Source organism: Ochotona curzoniae, unplaced genomic scaffold, assembly GCF_017591425.1.
Source record: "Ochotona curzoniae isolate NIBS_2020 unplaced genomic scaffold, NIBS_Ocur_1.0 patch124, whole genome shotgun sequence".
Lineage (NCBI taxonomy): Eukaryota > Metazoa > Chordata > Mammalia > Lagomorpha > Ochotonidae > Ochotona > Ochotona curzoniae.
The window spans coordinates 55324-76242 of record NW_024466667.1 but is presented as its reverse complement, the minus strand read 5'-3'; the positions used below and the strand labels follow the sequence as shown (position 1 = coordinate 76242).

At 40.9% G+C, this 20919-nt stretch overlaps 1 protein-coding gene across 3 annotated transcripts in view; it reads right to left on the bottom strand.

Moving 5' to 3' along the window:
* Positions 1 to 20919, bottom strand: part of LOC121166319 (AF4/FMR2 family member 1-like) — a 92866-nt gene that overhangs the window by 30608 nt on the left and 41339 nt on the right. For 2 of the 3 annotated variants that reach the window (XM_040995459.1, XM_040995458.1), the window contains exons 5-9: positions 20049 to 20085; positions 17056 to 17107; positions 4119 to 4176; positions 3955 to 3992; positions 1346 to 1502 (exon numbers count right to left, since the gene is read on the bottom strand). In XM_040995459.1, coding sequence (XP_040851393.1) covers positions 1346 to 1502; positions 3955 to 3992; positions 4119 to 4176; positions 17056 to 17107; positions 20049 to 20085 — 342 coding nt within the window. Of the gene's footprint in view, positions 1 to 1345; positions 1503 to 3954; positions 3993 to 4118; positions 4177 to 14817; positions 14821 to 17055; positions 17108 to 20048; positions 20086 to 20919 lie in introns of all 3 variants that reach the window. The other variant, XM_040995460.1, reaches the window with a different exon arrangement.

Sequence of the window (20919 nt, the reverse complement as noted above, 5' to 3'; positions counted from 1 at the left end):
AAATGACACCCACTTGTTTTCTCAGTCTGTCGTGCATTCAAGGTCCTTATAACTCCCCACATGACTCTCCAGATACAGTCAGTTAAGGCTCTACTAGAACTGCCTTGTTTTCTCAGCAGCAGAGACAGACTTTTCTCTGAGGCTTTTAATATCAGAAAGCCTCAAATTCCTGGCATTCCAAAACATGCAGGATAATGTCCTTTATGCAACCTGATCTCGCTTACAAAAAAAAGAATGCCTTTTCTTGTGGCCAGTATATCAGGCTAATTCTCTGCGCATGGTGCCAGTATGCCATATAGGCGCTGGTTGAAGTCCTGGCTGCTCCATTTCTGATCCAGTTCCGTGTTGATGTCCTGGGAAAGCAGTGGAAGATGGCCCAAGCCCTTGAGCCTCTGCATCCATGCAGGAGACCCTGAAGAAGCTCCTGGAGCCTGGCTTTAGCCTGGCCCAGCCTTGGGATCTCTGAGCATCTGGGAGTGAACCAGCAGATGGTAGACACTTTCTCCTCACTATCCCCCACCCCAACTCTGACTTAGAAGTAAAATAGCTAAATCTTAAAAAAAAAAAAAAAAAAGGAAAAAGAAAAAGAAAGAAAACCCTTTCCTGTTTAGTCATTTTCTTACCCTGTATAATTTTTACACTGATATCACAAATTTTGAGTCTATTTGGTAACCCTGCTAGTAATTACTAACAATGCCTTGTTCTTGATAATTCATTAAATAGTGTTAAATTCTGTAGATAAAATTTAGGGCATGAGATGTTCAGTCTCAAGGGTTTGTTCCTATTCACAGAATGGAAACACAGGTATCCCTGTTCCATATAGGGCAAGAAGATTCAGAGCCCTGGCAAAAAATCACTTTGCCTTCGATATAAAGCATGGCTTTTACTGACTCAAAAATAGAACTCTGATGACTGATTTTGAGTTTGTGTTCCTGACCTTTGCTAAATCAGGTGTGCTTCCCTTTTACTTTAATTCATGCACTCCTGAGTATCAACCCCCCCATCTCATTAATATTCAAACACCAGACTGCTGAACACAGGTTTTTTTTTTCTCAAAAGATAGGAAGAAAAAATGATGTGCAGACAGTCTCAAGATGCTGCTCTTCCAAAGGGAGTAGAATCTATCATTTCAAATGGTGGAGTTACCTCTCCTGAACCTCCACGGCCAAGGCCAAGGATCTGGTAAGTAGAGACATGTGCCTCTGCCCAACAAAGGGGCAGGGAGTCCTGCTGCATGGTCAGACTCAGGTCAGGATGCTGTGGATCCTGGCCCACAGCAGAGACACTAGCCCCGAAGACAGAATGCTGCCGCCCTTGGACAGCCTTCCCAAGGCAGACACAGTACCTCTGGAGCCCGGGTTTCTAGGGGCTCGTTATCATCACTGTCACTTGAACTGCTCTCGCTCTCCGAGTCTGAGGAGCTGTCTGAGTCACTGGTGCTCTCTGACTCGGCACTGCTGGAATGTGCTGATGCCACTGGTTGTGGAAGCGACTGGGGTGCACTGCAAAGCAACCAAGAGATCAAATCAGACACTCTGCAAAGTGGACCTCTGCCCTTTTTAGTCCCTGCCTATTTTCTTGCTATTTGGAAGAGCAGGGCAAGTATTATCTAACATAAATTGTATCAGCCGCATGAGAGAGGCCTACAGTATTTTACGAAAACATGTATAACATACAACACTTTTTAAAACGGGTAACTGCATAAGAGAAGCTGTGCAATCTCACTGTGAAGGACAATCCAAGTTCTGTGCAAAGTATAAATGTAAGTAGATGCTGAGTGCTTTATGTTCTAGGCTGGTAAAACGTGGGGGCGGGGGAACTGTTTTTCTAAATAGCTTCATTAGAACACATCTATTCTCACACGTACTGTGTCTGCTTTTATTAACTGTAAAGCAGAATAAGGAAGTTGCAACTTGGATGGATCAAAAGGTGCAAGATATTTACAACTTAGTGTTTTTATGTTTGTTGATCCTTGCTATTCATGACCTATAAAAATTGATTTATAAAAGGAAAACCATCAAAATAAAACCTCCTTAGAGCCTCTACATTAGATTTAGTTGTACAATATCCAAAGACCACTAACTATTAATAGTACTCCTTCTGTGAACTCCAAAGTGACTCATCCACATCTTTTGGGCAGAATTACAAAATAGGTCATTCTTCATGAGTGGCTTAAGGATCGTCCTACAATACCAACCAAAATAGAGATAACCACTCCAAGCTTTAAGAATAGGGCAAGGGTCCAGCATAGTGGCCTAGTAGCTAAAGCCCTCATCTGGCATGTACCAGAATCTCAAATGGGTGCCAGTTCATGTTCTGATGGCCCCATTCCCATCAAGCTCCCTGCTGGGAGCCTGGGAAAGTAGCCAAGGATGGTCCAAAGCCTTGGGACCCTGCACCCACATGGGAAACCCAGAAGAGGCTCCTGGCTTTGGATCGGCTCAGCTATGGCTGTTGTAGCCACTAAAGAGAGTTAATCAGCAGATGAAAGATCTTTCTCTCTCTGTATATCTGACTTTCCAATAAAAATAAATAAATAAAATACACATTGTTAACACTTCTGGACATACATGGAATTTCAAAACATACATGATTAAAATCTTGCCCCAAACAGTATTAACTAAAGCAGTAAATCATTAACCATAGCACTGAAAGCACCCAAATCTACCAACAATATTGCCAAAATAAATTCAATAACACAATAGTGTAATATTAGAATAAAATTAAATAGTAATCAGAAGTTGAAGTAATTTTAAAACAAGCACACTAAAACCATTGCATAATTTCCTCAGGAAAAAAATGCCTGTTCAAGTTTGTGAGCTTGTCCCTGCTGTGACTGAGTCAAAGCCAGAGAGGATCCGCATGGGACATGTTTTCAATGCTACTCCTGCCTTGATTTACCTTGACCTTGTGTTTTCCTTTGTTTTTTAAATATTTTATCAATAGTCATGACCCACCAGAAATTCCTAAAAAAAGTCATTAAAATTTACAAGCCAATCTTCTGAGTCCATAAGCTTTTCATTATGTCAGAGGATCCTTTCAAGTTAACCAGAACACTTTTGATATAAAATCTCCAGGTTTTTACTGTTGATACTGTCTCTGAAGAAATGAGCACGCATTAAGCGAACAAAATAGTTTAGCCATGCTTATGACAGGCAGGTATTTAGGATACTAAACAATTAAATTCAGCAGGAAAATAATAGCTCAAACCTTTCTCACTTCCTAACACTGCAGCATCACATTTCCTAAAGGACGCTGGCTTGTTTACAAAGAAAAACCTGCCATTTTCCATCACAGGCTGCTGGGTCAAAAAGCAGTTGAAATAATTTTAAATTTTCTGTAACTCTTAAAAAAACAAACTGTAATATAAAAACAAGTTTTAGAAACAATTTAGCTCAATGTTTAAAATCAGGTTGGTGAGCCCTGGCTATGTAGCTATTTGGGGAATGAACCAGCAGAAGAAAGATTTCTCTCTTCCTCCCTAACTCTTGCAAATAAGTCTTAAAACAGCAAATTGCCCAGATCTGACAGCAGAATCTGGGGAGTGAATCAGAGAATGGAAGATTCCTCTCTCTATTTTGCTTACTCTGCCCTTTCAAATAAATAAATCTTAAAACACAACATAGACACAGAATAACTCTGTCAACTTGATTAAAACTGTTCAAATACTGGTCACATTGCATGGATAACAAAACAAAGTTTTAAGCTCACTTTTTAACTCTTAAAATGGAACACCCAAACTAGCAAAGCAGGTGCGTATGGACAATGACAGTTTTACAGAGTTTTAACAAGTTCTCTCCAGTTGACTTATCAAACTGGTACTCTCCTTTAACTGTGATCCTCTAGGTACTGTCCCATGAAGAAACTATGAGAGTACCAAGGCATTTTTTTACATCTGGTTGTTAAAACAATGCAAATATTCTATACAGATCAAAGGAAACCAGCCCACATTACCTTGGAGGTGCAGCTGAAGAAGGTGGCTTCTCTGGGGTCTAGATGTTCACAGTAAGTGGGAGGAGGACAAAGGAAAGAACAAAGCATACGTTAGGATAAACAGCTCAGATACACCAGATGGATTGAAACAGATTCCTGGGAAAGATGCGGTACACAAAGCTTACTTGTTCATCATTGTCACTGTCCTCACTGTCACTGAGCTGAAGGTCGTCCTCAAGCATGCTGAAATGGACAGGGACAGATACAACGTAAGGCCTGGAATAATTTCTATTAGCTTTTAAAAGCATTAAAATGGGATATGTTCAATGATTCAAAAAGAAGCACAGGGTATGTGAAAGCTTCAGATTTGCATCAAGTGTTTTACTTTTCTGCAAATACAAATTTTACAGTTATAAAACAAGAACTATTTCAGTCCAAATCCTTTACCAGTTCAAAACTCAATCTTTCACACGGTATGAATAACGAAGCAAAACTATTATTGAACAGACAACTGATTCCACACAAGACCAGTTTCCATCTACTAACCAGTGAAGACAGCATCACTCTCACACACACACGGCATCGTGCTGTGCCCAAAACATAGCTGTTTTTAAGTAGCTATATTTACAGAGTAGCCAACACTTTTGAATTTATTTAGAAACTTATCAAAGATTTGTTTTAGTATGTTTGTTGGTAAAAGTAGTTCAGTAGTTCCTTGGCAAATTACAGAGAGAAAAGAATAGAGAATGTCTTCTACCCACTGGTTTACTTCCCAAATGGCTGCATTACCAGAGCTGAGGTGATCTGAAGCTGAGAGCCAGGAGCTTCTTCAGGGTCTCCCAGAGTTATTTCGTTGAAGGGCAAAGTTATAGAGTAAGAAAGTATTTCACTCTACTGGGTTACTTCCTAAACACCCAGGCCAAACCTGGGAACCTGGAACTCCACCTGCGTCTCCTACATGGTGGCAGAGGCCCCAGGACTCCAGCTGACAGTTGCGTGTGCTGTCAGAGCTAAGAACAATGGCTTTGCCCACGGAGTCCCATTACCAGCCCCTGCTTTCTTTAAAAAAAAAAAAGGGGGGGTGCCTGGCATGGTAGCCTAATGGCTAAGGTCCTCTCCTTGCACGTGCCCATATGCTGGGATGCCCTATAGGTGCCAGTTCTAATGCTGGCGACCCTGCTTCCCATCCAGCTCCCTATTTGTGGCCTGGGAAAGCGATGGAGGATAGCCCCAAGCCTTGGGACCCTGCATCTGTGGAGGAGGCCCGGAAGAAGTTCCTTGTTCCTGGCTTTGGATTGGCTCAGCTCCATCCGTTGCGGCCACTAGGGAAGTGAATCATCGGACAGAATGATCTTCCTCTGTCCCTCCTCCTCTCTCCATACCTGATTTTGCAATAAAAATAAAATAAATCTTTAAAAAAATGTACTGGAATTTAACACAGTCACCAGTGTTTTCTGACTAGGGGAAGGATAACAGAACCTTCCAGAAACCTGGGTTTTTGACATTACCAGGTATGACGTAATATAAGGCAACACGGTATTGGTGCAAGAGGAGGTATTTTTCTTAACTTTTTTCATAAAAAGTATTACATCTACAATGCTTTATAAAAGTTATTTAAAATCCATAATCAAGTTTTGCTAATACTGAAAATTAGTCATGAATGTGATTAACTTTTTAAAAATTCTACCTATGATTGAGGAAAATGTAGCTTGATGGCATCTGAGGGATTGTGAGAGCTAAGAAAATGCATTTAAGAAATCAGCTGTTGGTGAGCACAGGGACTTGGCTTCTGGCCCTCTGCACTCATGGCCTGGAGCCTGCTGACAACTCGCTCAGAACTGTTCAGATACAACAGGCGCAGGGGTCAGCGACTAATGAGAAAAAAACCAGGTGTATTTTCAATGATATTGCTAATCCTTGAATTCTGTTCTATAGTAAACAAAATGTTACCAAAGCCATAAGCCTTCCAGCTGGTCCTGTGCGCACATACAATATGGAACTACACCAGAACTAGAGTATGAGGAGAACTGATTAGGCCAGCGTGGTGGTGGAACAGGCTAATCTTCCTAGGAAAGCAGCGGAGGATAGCTCAAGTCCCTGGGTCCCTGCACCCACGTGGGAGACCCAGAAGGAAGCCCCAGGCTCCTGGCTTGGGATTGGCTCAGCTCCAGCCATTGTGGCCTTTTGGGAAGTAAATCGACAGATAGAGGATCTCTCTGTCTCTTATTTCTGCAAATCTGACTTAAAACTATAAGAAATAAATCTATAAAGGAAAAAAAAAAGTGGGGGAGACTGATACATAAAACAAGTTCTATCTTCTTAAGTGCCCAATAAAAACCATCCTGTCCACAAAATTACAGTAGCTGTTATATAAGAAAATAATGATGGAGATATTTCTCTAATAAAATTATGATTCAAGCGGGGACAGGGGAAGCTCCAGAAATTTCTAGTTAGTATTGTACATTTTTAAAAATCATTTTTTTTAGCACTTATTTATTTTTATTGGAAAGTCAGATACACAGAGAGGATGAGAGACAGGGAAAAGAGCGTCTGTCTGCTGCTTCACTTCCCAAGTGGTTGCTATGGCCACAGCTGAGCCAATCCAAAGCCAGGAGACAGAAGCCTCCTCTGGGTCTCCCACACAGGCGCAGGGTCCCAAGGCTTGGGGCTTCCTCGACTGCTTTCCCAGGCCACAAGCAGGGAGCTGGACAGGAGGCCGGCCACTGGGATAAGAACCTGTGCCATAGGAGCTCACGGCATGTGCAAGGTGAGGACTTTAGCCACTAGGCTACTGTACTGGGCCCAGTATTATACATTTCTAAGAGTGAAGGCACACCGACAGAAAAAAAAAATGTAGCAAAATACAAGCAAACAAGAACAAGTAAAGTAACTCCCAATCTGCTCTCAAAATGAAGTTTGCAAATGTCAGATTCATCTCTGCAAATATCAATAGTATCCACATTTAGCCAGTGTAACTGACAGAAATTTCTGATCCAAGTCATGGATTCCATGAAGAAAAAAATAAAATGGGAAAAAAAAATCATGAAAATCAAGTTTTAAAAAATAAATATAACAATAATGTATTTAGCATGCCACATGAATGACTTTCACGAAAACAGGGAAAAGGCCATGCATCTAATTTTTAAGCTCTTAGGCTTCGAGGTTCCTTCAGTTGGTTTGGTGAGGCAGATGTTCAGGTTTCAAGCCTCTTCTGGGACAAATTCTGGTGGTTGGGAACTTCTGAAGTTATCTTCATGTTCTGGTAGGGGCCTGGATGGTTCACATCCCCACTTCCTTCTCTGGACACTGCCCTTACCCCTCTGATTCTGCTGAAAAGCATGTCTTCCTTCTTTGTACATGTTTTACGTGACACAATAATTTGAGGCCAGAATATGTATGACAGAACCAAGAGAATTATGAGACATTGACTTGAGAAAGTAATTACTGTGATTCGGTTCCGGGGAAAAAGGCAGTGGTTACTTCTGCAAATTTGCCAGGAGAAGGAGAAAACTGCTAGCATGCGTTAAGGCTAAGGGTATGAGAGACCTGTGTGGTAAAGGTTAGATAGACCAGCTTTATTCTGACAGTGCCATTCTGCTTGAGCATATCAACCAGCTAGGCGTTAAAGAGCACTAAATTTTGGACTTAGACAACCTCACAGTGTCACGTAGACCAGAAATCCTATTATCTTTACCCAGGAAACAAAACATTTAATGGAGAGATCCAAAGTAAATGTGCAAATGGATGAGAATTCCAAAACAAGCAAACAAGCAAAAAGCCAAAGCCCCATCTTCACCCTCCATTTTGTTGAGTTTTGATGAAGGAACAGAGATGTAGAGATCCCAGAGTCCTTAAATGGTGCCAAAGCCAACCAGCAACCAGAACAATAGGAACCAACCAGTGTATTTCCCAATATGCATCTTCTTTTGGGTTGCTGATGAGATTAACATGGGGAATGCCAGATTCTCCGCTTGAAACTGAAGCCTTCTGGTGTGTTTGTTCAGGGTGCAGATGTTTAAGATCATCAAGGAGCCAGAATGCAAAATTTGTTCCATGTTATAGGAGATGTCTTTGCTCTAGCCAATATGAGTCACAACAGTGAGAATATTTAACTGATAGAATTACATCCAAGTCCCAGAACTCAGCAAGAGCAAGACCTGGATTTAAAATAAAACAATAACCATACTACTGGAAACAAACAAAAACACCCACAAATATCCTGGGATTTTTTTGTTCGTTTGTTTTTTTGTTTTGTTTTGTCTTTTTTTTTTCACTTTATGAAAATAAACCTACTTTAAATCTTACTTTACGTGGTCAGGCAACTAATTTTATTTCAAAACTCCAAAGCAAAATAGTTATTTCAAAGCATATGACCACCTTTGGCACTGTTCAAAGGAAGCTAAATTGCTTCTTTGAACCATGATGTAGGTTTAACCACATGTTACATTATTGGTTAGGTAAACTTTTTACCTAAAGGTTAAACAATCTGCCAATCCTTTGTACCAGTGCATTCTTTAAGCAGCTGGGGTAGTACAGCTCAGAGAGCCAAGTACAGGTTCCAGCAGGTATTTCTCAGTGAGTCAGTGCAACTGTTACTGTGTGAAGACAGCAAGGCAAGTCTTCACTTCTTTTCACATCTAAGTACGGAACTTTTCACATCTAAGTACGGGACTTTTCACATCTAAGTACTGGACTTTTCACATCTAAGTACGGGACTTGACCAAAGCTTTCAGTGTCAATATTCTGCAACACCTCAATCCAAGACCCTCAAATAATTACAAAACAAAAACAACAACAACAACAAAATGTGCTTTTTGCATAACATTTTAATGTAATCATTTTGAAAACAAGCAAGCAAAGGCGAGACCACAGTAGTTATTTGCAATTGATAACCACTACCATGGAATTAGGTGTGTTTAAAATGTTAAGAAAGGCAATCCATTTCAGAAATCTTTACCAAACCTGTAAAACACAATGTTCCCAACTTGGAAACTAACTTAGGAATGGGATGGGTGATAAAGTGCAGGGGGGTGGGCATCAGATTAGCCATTCTATCAAGTGTCTTTTTTGACACATGGCACAATAAGGAGTAAAATGCTACATAAGAGATGATAGGAGCTTCCAGATCATGAATGAGGCTCTCTATACAATAAAGAAAAGTGAAGACATATCTGTTAAGTAACATAAGGGCAATTCTTCAAATCCTCTGTCGTCAAATTAATGGAGAGACTGTCTATGGGAGATATAGCTAACAACACAGAGGAAACTGACTCACTAACATGATTTACCTTAGTTAAATAAGTTAATGGGTGATAGGGTAAATGAGAACAACCATACAGGTATACATGAGGGATAACCCAAAGTTAAATAAATAAAATTGATCAGGACGGCAAATAAGATATAGTGCAAAGGTGACACTTCTTGAAACAGAAATAAAGTCCAGAAAACTTATTACATAAAATCACATCTATAAATAGAGCCTGTAGGTGTTCCATCCAGTCTGTAGGTGTTCAATCAAGTCTTCCACATTTATTCTGTGAACTTACCATGCGCATGCACTGTTGTAGACTGCCTGGGAATCAAGCTGAAGCAGAAAACTAAAAATCCCAGCCTGTGATGCTTTCTATTACAAAGGCAGGGAATAAACTCCAATAACTTCCTCAACAATGCACAAGCCCAGGCTCAGGTAAAAGGATGGAGAGTGGAGGGTTGTGTGTTACACAAATGTTATGGGGAGTGATCAGGGTATGGAGATCAGGAGAGAGACCAAAGTGACCACAAAGGAAGGGATGAAAAAGGAACGGTAGGGGAAAAGAGTTATTGTAAGGAGACTGACCCCACAGTCCTGGACTCAATACCACCTAGGATGCCTGCTAACCCAGTGCTGCCTCAAACAGGTCTCTGTTCTCTTGAATACTTGGTTACCCAGTACTAGTAACCTCCAAGTTCTTATCCCCTTAAATCCCACTTAGCTAATCAAGCTTAGTGACTTTCAGGTTTGAATTGCGCACTCCACCAGTCCCTTGAGGCATGTACTCTGGTGTCCACCTTACAGCCTACAGCCGCATCTGCCAATCCCCACTCCCACATTCCTTATATCCCTACCCCGAGGCCATTAAAGATGACCTTCCCTTTTGTTCTCTCTTCTTTCTCTCCTTGTACTGTCTCTGCTCTTCTCCTTGTCCTCTGCTTTGCTCTGTCTCTCTTTGTTTGCTCTGTTCTCACCTTCTCCCTACCCAACGCTACCACCATCACTGAAATAAAGACCTTTTGTGTGGACACTTGCTGTATCCAGTGTCTTGGGTTTGTGGGGGGAAAAAAAGGTCCTAGGGGTCCTGGTGGGGTGGGGGCAGGAGGGGTGGTACAGGAGTATGAATATTGTAAGCAGACCACACCTTGCTAGTTTAATAATCCAACATCCCAGGATGGACAAAATGTATAATCTGCCCTTAGGGCAAACGGATTCTTGGTGAATTAAACCATCCTATTCAGTCATTAAATTAGTCTTGAATCACTTAACTGTAGTAAACTAGCAGCTCCAAGCTTTAAAATGAGGCTTAAAAGGATTCCTAGGAGAACCACTAACACCAGGTTTTACATATGCAAATGAACTCCTTCAAGGCAGCTGACTCACAGGAATGACTCCTGGTGGTTTTCCAATGCCTGAACTCAAGAGTCTGCTGCACACTTCTAGAAGCTGTAAGGGTAACAAGGAACCCATGCCTTCCCAGTATTCAGGTTCCATGTCAAATGCTGAGAACTTTCCTAGCTGCACGCCCCAAAACTCCAACCCCAACCCTATCACTATCACAACTTATTCTATACCCCAGGCAACCTGCACTTAGGTCCAAATCGTGGAAGGCAAGCACATATCCTTGTTGATAACTGCTTCCCTAAGTACCTAAAACACCACCAAGTCCCCAGTGCATCTTCCATAGTTAGACTTGAAAAGGAGGCGTGCAGGCAACTCTCTGTGATTGCACCAAACTCCTAGAACCAAAACCAGAGATTACGTCTATAATTTGGGTTGTATGTGTGTTAAAGAGCATTGAGGATAATTTTTCTTTGGCAAAACATGCGTTGAAATGTATTTCCCTTCAAAGAAGTTCCAGTATGAACTTATATAAAATGCAAGGACAAAGACTGCCCTGTAAGAGATTGTTGGATATTATGTACTAAAGGCAGAGTAGGTACTAACATCATAGTTAAACTGTCTAATCAAAAAGATTATAATTCTACTCAAAAATTCACATTTCTCCTTAGCATAGCTAACATAAACTAATTTTTAAAAAAGAAAAAACAAGTTCTATTCCTTCATTTTATCTCTGCTTGCTTCATGAAAATACAGTTTTTCCAATATCTATATTATTAAAATAATGATACACAACTATAACCCTGGATTCCTAACACCGAAATTGAATACACTGATGGGGGGGGGGGACATCTCCTTTTCCGACAGTGCCAGGCTTTCAGCACTGAGAATGTTCTAGGGTGTAGATCTGCATATATGTGTGTCTTGTTTTCAAGGTAACTGTGAACAAGGATGGCGTAAGATGTTAATGACAATTTGTGGTACGTATGCAGGTGATTTCCTCCACAATATTTATCAACAAATAGTACCTCAAGTTAATAATGCATTGAAAAAAAATCCAGATAAAACACATCCAAATAGATTAAACTAATATTTTAAAATGAGCGGCAGCTTTCGTTAGGCAAAATATGATCAATTGTCATGAGTAAATCATTTCTTCAGTCATAACTGCAGGACAATTTAACCAATACATATGGCCTGATGTGATGACAAAAATGGTCCTCTTTGGTTCTTTACCAAAGTATTTAAAAATTAATAATGATTCAAGACAAAGTTGAAAACTTAGATTCATCAAACGTATGAGATATTCCCTCCTTTAACCTTTATTAACATTGTATCATTTCTTCTCACCCACCTCCAGACAATTCTTATTCCAATCTTCACATCCAGATACTCCACACATTTCAAAACAAACCAAAGTCTGGTACTCTGACACAGTGGGTGAGGCCCCTACGAGTAACAGCATCCCAAGTGGGCACTGGTTTGAGGCCTGTTGTTCAATTGCCAATCCAGTTCCCTGTTAATGTGCCTGGGAAAACAGCAGAAGATGGTCCAACCTCTCACGCTCCTGTCCCCGATGTGTGGGACGTCAGGACTGAATTCCTGGATCCCAACCTCAACCTGGCCCAATCCAGCCATTGCTGCCATCTGGGGAGTGAACCAGTGACTGGAAGAAATGTCTCTCTCTCGCCTTTCAAATCAGTAAATAAAGAAATCTTAACAGCAACTACAAAAAGGAGCCCTTAATCGTAACTAATAATAATTTCAAATTTGCTATATAATAATTTCTATCTTTTATTCTAAGCATGTGCTAATGATTCCAGAGACAAAAAATAAATATGGAAGGGACCTTTATCTAACAACTTAATTTTGGGATGGGGAATGAAGAAGCTGGCATGCTAGTAAAACTAAAGTGCATAACTGAGCACAAAATACTAACACATCTTCCCTTTTGACGGGCTAAAAAAATGCACTGATACCAATAAACAGAATTAGAACAGAAAGAATTCTCCAAAACTATATAAAGGACACAATAACTGCATAGCAAAAGAAAATCCTCTGTACTTTGCCCTAAGAACACCAGACACAGACCTTAGAAAAGAGAACTCCAAAGCAGAAGTCCTGAAATAACACATCCTCCCTAAAATTAAGGGTACAACAATAACTTCCTGGTTAATTAGTTACCTGCCAGACTATTGAAGAAGGAACTCATATGACATATAACCAGAGTTTAAATGGCAAAGATAAAAAGCAATGAGTACTGCATGCATTTATTTCACTGCTACATTCTTCTTCCTTAGCTGGCTCCTCAACCCGTCTCTGACGGATGTGAGAAACAACACTGCTCACAAACAGACTCCTTACTGCTGGACCCTTCTTTTAACCTTGCACACGTTCTATTTCACTTATACAAGAACCCGAAGCACTAGCAACTCTGAGAGAAACCGTATTAAGACCTAGATTGATTTTTTTCAAACCAAAGTATAAATGACCCTGTAATTAACAATTTGCTCTGACATTCAAAGTGCATTAGACTATCTCGCTGGCACTGCATGCACCGCTCAAATAGCTTAACTACATGTCAAAGAACGCCAAGGCTGACATTAGATCAAATTAGCCTATGAACACTAAGAACTCTGTCATACTAAATCTGAAATAAAGACTGCACTTCACAAATTAATTGGTACATCACTTTCTTCCAATCTCCATTAAAAGTAAGTTCATGAAAGTGATTTCCTTTTCCCAGACGTCCATTTCATTTTGGCACTTACACTAGTTCCATCCTCACACAACTGCTAAATCCATCCACCAGCTTCAGTATTATTTTCCATCCTGCCACGCTTCTCCTCCTGACCTCCACCCCACCCTCACCCATTGGTTAAATGTTTTATCAGTGCAAATACTCTTTCCTAGATAAATTTATACAAACTGCATTAAAAGTTATTATAAAGAAAACACTACAAAATAAAAAGAGGGCCTTGATAAGTTCATGAAAACATGGATTTGGCATTTTTCATGAACTTTTTTTTTCCAAAGAGAAAACCTGAACGAGAGCTGTGTGTCTTTTTTATATTTTCCTTTTAAAGAGTTATTTGGTTTATTTGAAAGGCAGAATTTCAGGGGCTAATATCATGGCATAGCATGCTAATCCTCCACTTGTGGTGCTAGCCACCTGCCCCACCTCTGATCTAGCTCCCTGCCCATGGCCTGGGAAAGCAGTAGAGGATGGTTCAAGGCCTTGGGCCCCTGCATGCATGTGGGAGACCCAGAAGAGGCTCCTGGCTCTAGATCAGTTGAGTTCTAGCTGTGGCAGGCATTTGAGGAGTGAACCAGCAAATGGAAGACTGCTCTCTTCTTCCGTCTATAATTCTGCCTTTCAAGTAAGTAAGAGAAAAGGAAGGAAGGAAGGGAAGCAGAAAGGGGGAGGGAGAGGGAAGGGGAGAGAAACAGAGAGAGAGCGAGAGAGAGAGAAAGAAAGAAAGGAAGAAAGAAAGAAAGAAGAGAGAGGGAGGAAGGGAGGGTGAGGAGGGAGGACAGGAGAGGAGAAAGAAAAGAAAAAAGAAAAAGGAAGGAAGAAGGAAGAGAGAAAGAAAAAGAAAGGAAAAGAAAAGAGGAGGAAGGAAGGAAAGAAAGAGAAGAAAGACAGTTATAGAGAAGGAAACAGATCTTTTAACCTGACTCACTTTCCAAATGGACACAATGGCCAGGGCTGGACCATAACAAAGCCAAGATCCAGGAGCTTCATCTGTTTGCCCGTGTGGATGGTAGGGGTCCAAGCATCTGGGTCACCTTCTACTACTTTTCACAGACCACTTACCAGAGACCTGCATTGGAAGTGAAGCATCCGGGACATGAACCATGGCCCTTGTGGGGTGGTGACAGCATAGATACTTGCTTTACACAGCATGCCACAATGCCAGCCATTCCATATATCGTTTGAGTCACTCTTCATACACTTAACTTCCGATTTTGGTGATTCTACTCACTTGTTCAGGGGAACATCCATTTCACTGAGTAGCAAAGTCATGGCTGAGTCCCCACTGAAGCAAACATTAAAGCCAGATGAAAGGCTAGTGAAGGCCTGACTTTGGCCTTCTCAGTGTGGAGCTGCTTCTGGAACTTTGAGCAGACCCAGTCACTTCCTTCCCTTACTTCAGCTGCTCCATTTACTCTGTTCCTGAACAGAAAGCTCTCTGCCTCTACTCTGACAGCCAAATGGAATGCTACTACCTCCGTTTCACCTTTGTGCGTGCCCCAAGGACAACTTCCAGGACGTCTTATGTCCTCAGGACCTGCTTGTCGATCTTTACAAAGACGTACCAAATATAATATCTTGGGGAAGGGCCCGGCATGATAGCGTAGTGGTTAAAGTCCTCTCCTTGAACAAGCCAGGATCCCATATGGGAGCTGGTTCTAATCCCGGTGGCCCCGCTTCCCATCCAGCTCCCTGCCTGTGGCCTGGGAAAGCAGTCGAGGATGGCCCAAATCTTTGGGACCCTGCACCTGCATGGGAGACCTGGAAGAGGCTCCTGGCTTTGAATCAGCGCAGCAGCAGCCGTTGCAATCACTGGGGGAGTGAACCATCAGATGGAAGATCTTCTTCTCTGTATATCTGACTTTCCAAAAAAAATAAATAAATCTTCAAAAAAAAAAAAAATCTTGGGGAAATCTTAGAGGTTACACAGAATTCCTAAAGGTATGATCCAGGGATCCACAGAAAACTTCTGGTACTTCAATGTAATCTAAGCCACTATATCCTGGGCTCTTAGAATTTAAGGGCCAGTGAAAGGAGAAAAAGCAAAGGGCTGACATTGTGCCATGGTAGGTAAAGCCACTATCTGTGACGTCAGCATCCCACATGAGGGACAGTTTGAGTCCCAGTAACTGCTCCATTTAAGATTCAGCTCCCTGTTAACGACTTGGGAAAAGGAGCTCACATGTTTTTGTCTCTGCCACTCGGGTGAGATTCAGAGGAAGCTCCTGCTGGCTGCTGTGGTCTTTTGGAAAATGAACCTGCAGATCGGAGATTGATTTCTCTCTGTCTCTCTCTGCCAATCCCCAGCCCCTATCAACTGTGATTTTCAAATGAATAAAGTAAGTCTTTAAAGAGATAGGTAAAAAAAAAAAAAAAAAAAAAGAGGGAAACTGATATACGTTTACATGCTTTTTTCTAGTTAAAAAAAAAAAGTTAAAAGCCGAAACTCCTCATCTACCAGTATACATTAGTATCTCAAAAAAGCCATTCTTAAATTCATCTTTAGAAAAATTCACTATATTATGCTTTCCCTCATTTTGCTATTCAGGGTGGAGGGAGTGCGGTGATGATGACAGCAAACTGTATCAGGAGCTAGCCTCAGAGAACAATGCCTTTTTTTTTATTACATTTCATTTTATGACACCGTTTCATAGGCTCTGGGGTTCCCCCAACCCCTCCCTGTACCCTCCCCCCATGGTGGATTCCTCCACCTTATTGCAGTATTACAGTTCAAATCCAGTCATGATTCTTTCATTGCAAGCATGTACCATGCATAGAGTCCAGCATCTTATTGTCCAGATCAATTCAACAGTTTCTTGGGGAGACCATCTCTGGTCTGAAAGCAGAGCTGGCAGAATATCGTCCCAACCAATTAAAAGCCACAACATAACATCAACAACAGTTTACAACATTATGGAGTTAACTGACATGGTATTGAGTGACTGATATGTTAGAAAATGCAAGTTCTTAACCACGTCCTGTGACTACCTAATTGACATTTCTATAAGCCAACCACCTCTTCAGCCACTGTAAGAAGGTAACTAACTTCTTCAGACCAGCTATACGGTTTTCACACAAGCCACGCAGTCCACGAACACTGTGCCTGAAAGGAGAGGCAGGCTAGAACGAGGACTCTGGAAGCCCAAGAACAGCACCTGGCAGCGCTGCCCAGTGACCAGATGCTGCCGGAGGGCACAACTTCCTAACTCTGCCCTCCAACCACCACATCCACTTGTAGAAAAGGATAGAAACAGTCATTCAATACCATCAAGAAATGACAAACTGGGCCAAAGTGCTATTTTGAAGGCCTTTAACATGCAGTCTAAAGTTTTGCAATAACCAGAAATGTATCTAGACTTCCTTGGCTTTAATAAAGAATATCTAGAGCAACAGGCCTTGCTCTTTTTTCATAGAACAAGAAAAAAAAAATTTGTGTACATTCCCCCAAACTTGTTTAACACTAAGGCTATTTAGGACTAAACATTTAAAAGGCAAAGAAAGCCTTCTGTTTCCCACAATTATTATAGAAACAATGACTCAAAAACTTTTCTTTTCACAAAACACTTAACAAATTGGAGTGCATAAGCCTTCAATCCGAGAACTTAGTCTGGATATGTATAAATGTAGGTCGATTCCTCCATTTATACTGCAGCAGCAGTTGCAGAATGTCAACTTGAAAGCAGAAAACCTAACTGTGAACAACACATTTACATACAGAAATTGCATTTCCAATGTCATGTTAGAAACTCGGAACAAACAGAATCATTTTACTTACGATGTCCCCTGCTGAGAAGTAAGGTGGGTTTTGGAAGATGTCTCATACTGCTCTGTGGAGGAGAGAAACACGATCAGAGCTGCACAATGACAGCTATCTAGGAAACTGGCATTCAAGTTCTCTTTGTATCTTTCCACTTTACATAAACACTTGGTGTGAAGCTTGTTGACCACAGTGCTGTCAATCAGGCCAGAATACTACCCCTGGGGCAGTCTTTCCACGGCAGACAAAACTTTCACTCCTTCTATGAAGGCTTTGGCAGAATTAAACAAACAAAAAACCTCTTAATAAAGGCTTCAAAAATACCTTGAAAAACAGTGCTTGCAGTATGCCTGAGAGACTTGACTGTCGATGACAACTGATAGGGGCTCCCAGCTCAGAGCTGGAAGGACTGCTAGCATCTAGGAGTGGTTTGATGTCACTCCTCTGTCCCTGGCTGAGCCTGGTTTCCTTTCTAGTGGCAGTTTCATTAGACAATCCTTTTCATGCACCCTCAACTCATTCACATCATACCTATTAACAGACTCTCTTTGTATATGCCAATAAGTGAAAGTCCTTCGGCTCTGTCTTCAGTGAAGCGACAGTTGACTGACGAACATGAAAGATTTGTACCAAGTGTCTACTGCTTTGGGCAGTGTGATTTAAGTACACAAGTCAATTCCATAAACTCATTCTACTGGGAGGGGGGTCAAAAGGTCACTTAATGAGTTGGTAATGACCAAAAGATGACAAATTAGAAAAAGAATAAAGCTGTCACTAAAGATGGATAAAATTCTGACAGGTGCCTGCAGGAAAATGGGTAAGGCCTACATTAGGAAGGAGATAAAGCATGACCAAAAGTAAAGTCGGAAGAATTCAACTGTAGATCTGGGAAGGGTAATGCCCAGCGCAAAACTGTGGTGGAGAAGACTGTAAGGCAGGCAGAACACAGACTGCAGAGAGCTCTGAATGCCAGGATAGGAAGCTGGGGCTTCTTGTTGGGCTCTGGAATTCTCAGTGCTCTAACAAGACATGATACAGTGGTTCCTCAGGAAAATTCATCCAGGGGTACTTCCTGATCTACTTAGAGTAGGCAATGGTAACTATGGAGGCAATAGTTGACAATCCAGTCTGAAGGTGGCTCTAGTTGTCTAGACATGAGGTAATGAGGACCAAAACAGAACTGGAAATGAGAAGGAAAATAGAGGGGTGCCTTTTAGCCAAGGATGACTGCTTTGGCTCATGAAGAGCCAATGGAGATTGTTACATATTTGCAATGAATTGTTTGAACCTCACGGTGGCAGCAGTTCTTACAGATAACTTCAAATTCCATTTCCCTCACATTAAAAAGTGGGGAACAGAGATACAAATTAGCGGAGTCAAGTCACTTTTTTGACCATGCACAGGCCTCCCACATTGTCATCTTGCTAGGTTCTAAAGTCCACAGGTTCTGGGTAAGTCTAGGAACACATGTTTTGCAAATGTGGGCATAAATAGAGAGGCATACAAGTAAAATCTCTACCACTTCCCTCTCAAATTTTCAAAATAATGTGCACCATAGGACCAGAGCTCTATCGATCCACACCCCAAACACAGTTATACCTCTTGCAATCAGATCCCAAAGATCATAGTCTCACAAAGATAAACAATCAACCAGAATACCATAAACCAGAAAACCAACAAAATGGCAGCAAGCACAAAAGATCCCAAGATGGGGTGCTGTTGAGCCAACACAAACAGGGGACCGGCCACTGTCAGAATTCTCATCACAAAAATGAGGAATCAGCTTGCAATCACACAAGGCATCAAGAATCTGACAGAAGGCATATAATCTGTATGACTGGCAGGCCCTAGCAGAGGCAGGAAGAGGGAAAGCATGAGGCAAAGGGACACACACACAGCAACTCTGTTCTCAGGCCAGTTAGCGTCTCCTTCCAACCTGTGCCACTTAACCGGCCATCTGTCCTTGGGTTAGCTGCCAAGATGTTGAGTAAAACGATTTCCCAATCTCTAAACTGCCATCAATTTCAGTTCATTTCACCTTGCTATTTACATAATACTGAAGCAATGTAGCCAGGGTTATTTCTCTCCGTTGGGGAAAATTTAGCTAGGAGTGCTCTGCACGACCTTACTCAGGATCTCAACAGGAGCAAACCCGCTAAACTTTTCTACAGAGGTCAGAGAGCAAATATCTCATGTTTTGTGTGCTACACTTTGTTCAGAAAATGGGCAAGCTGCGATCCCAATACAATGTTATTTACAAAACCTTGAGTTGCAGCGCAGGTGCCACCCTCAGGCTCTCACTCATCTCCATTCCTTGTTCTATAGAACAGGTGCTTTATTTTTTTTTCTTTTCCTAATCTTTTTCTTCTCATACCCTTCAATTCAAACAATGAAGTAATCAAAGGGGGAAAAGTGAGAGAGGAAGAGGAGATGGGGAAGATGCAAAAAAAAGTCACCTCTAGGTGAATATCTGCACATCCTTTACGACATGCACATTCATGCCATACATTTCACTTAGCCAGCTGGCCCTCAGCACAGCTAGCTTCATGTATGCAAGTGGCTTATTCCTGCTGCTGTATTTTGATGAACTGAATGAATATAAATATCCTAGGCATTTTCTAAGGCTTGACACATTATCTCATGGTGAAGTCACATAGAATTTATTGATTTAAAGGGTTATTATTGCAAAGAAAAGCTGGATTCTGTTAACTCTTTGTATCTCCCCTTGAATTTTCAGGTATACACAATTCATAAAGAGAGATAAGAAATAATCGCTAGGCAAACGTAAATAAAAATATAGCTGCACAAGATGTGTGCTGAGTTTCTTACAGAAATGTGTAATTTTAAGAAATTTTAAGGAAAAAAATACAAGAACCACACAAAACACTTCAAACCAATATTGTATATAATTCTACAGTTACAACAGTATCAGTCAGGTAATGACAAACTGATTTGCTACAATACCTTCTAAATAGGAAAACATATGCCTGGTGTTTCAGATAATTACTTACTTTGGTTTTGGGTTGCAGAAGTGATGTGTTGAGAATCCTAGAGAGAAAAATGTCATAAACACATTATGGTACATAAATGTAAGGAAAAACCGTAGATGCTTCAATACTGAAATTTCATAAAACTTTCACATGTATATTAAATATGCAGAGACTATTCCCTTTATACTACCTGCCACACAGATTTTATAATTCACACTTCCCTATGTACTCCTTATCACTTTTTGATGCACAGGCTGCAACACTGATTCAGTCCAACTTTACATGAATGGTTTTATTATCACTGTTCTTACCCAGACTTTATTTTTTCCCTTGGGGGTAAGCAAAAATAATTTAAGAGAGTTTGATGCTTTAGTTAGAAACCAATAGCAATGAATCATCCTAAAAAAGCGCAACAGCTTTCATTGGGAAATAGGTAAAATATCTACCTTATATCAAATTTGGGCTTTATGTGGATAAAACATTTTCTACAGCAGTAACAGGGATAGGAATATTTATAAATATGCACATGGTACATACCTACATATATGTATTTTTGTATACAAAACCACGTACATGCATACCAGCCTGGACAGAGCACAAGATCTGAAGGGGTTATTTCTACATTCTCAAGGCTAAATAAAAGTAAAAACCAACAATAGGGAAAATGGCAGAGTTCTAACACATTGTTCACAATATTTTAAGAGAAACAAAAAGGTTGGCAGTCTCTTGGATTGTTATATAACCCAGCTCTAATGCAGTTGGTAATATTAAACCAACTGCATTAAGTGTAAGGAGTGAGTGTATATATCTGACTCAGTGTACTTCACGTATTTCCATTTTCTGTCTCGAAAGTAGAAATTATCAAATGAGAAACGTACAGGAAGGTTTTTAT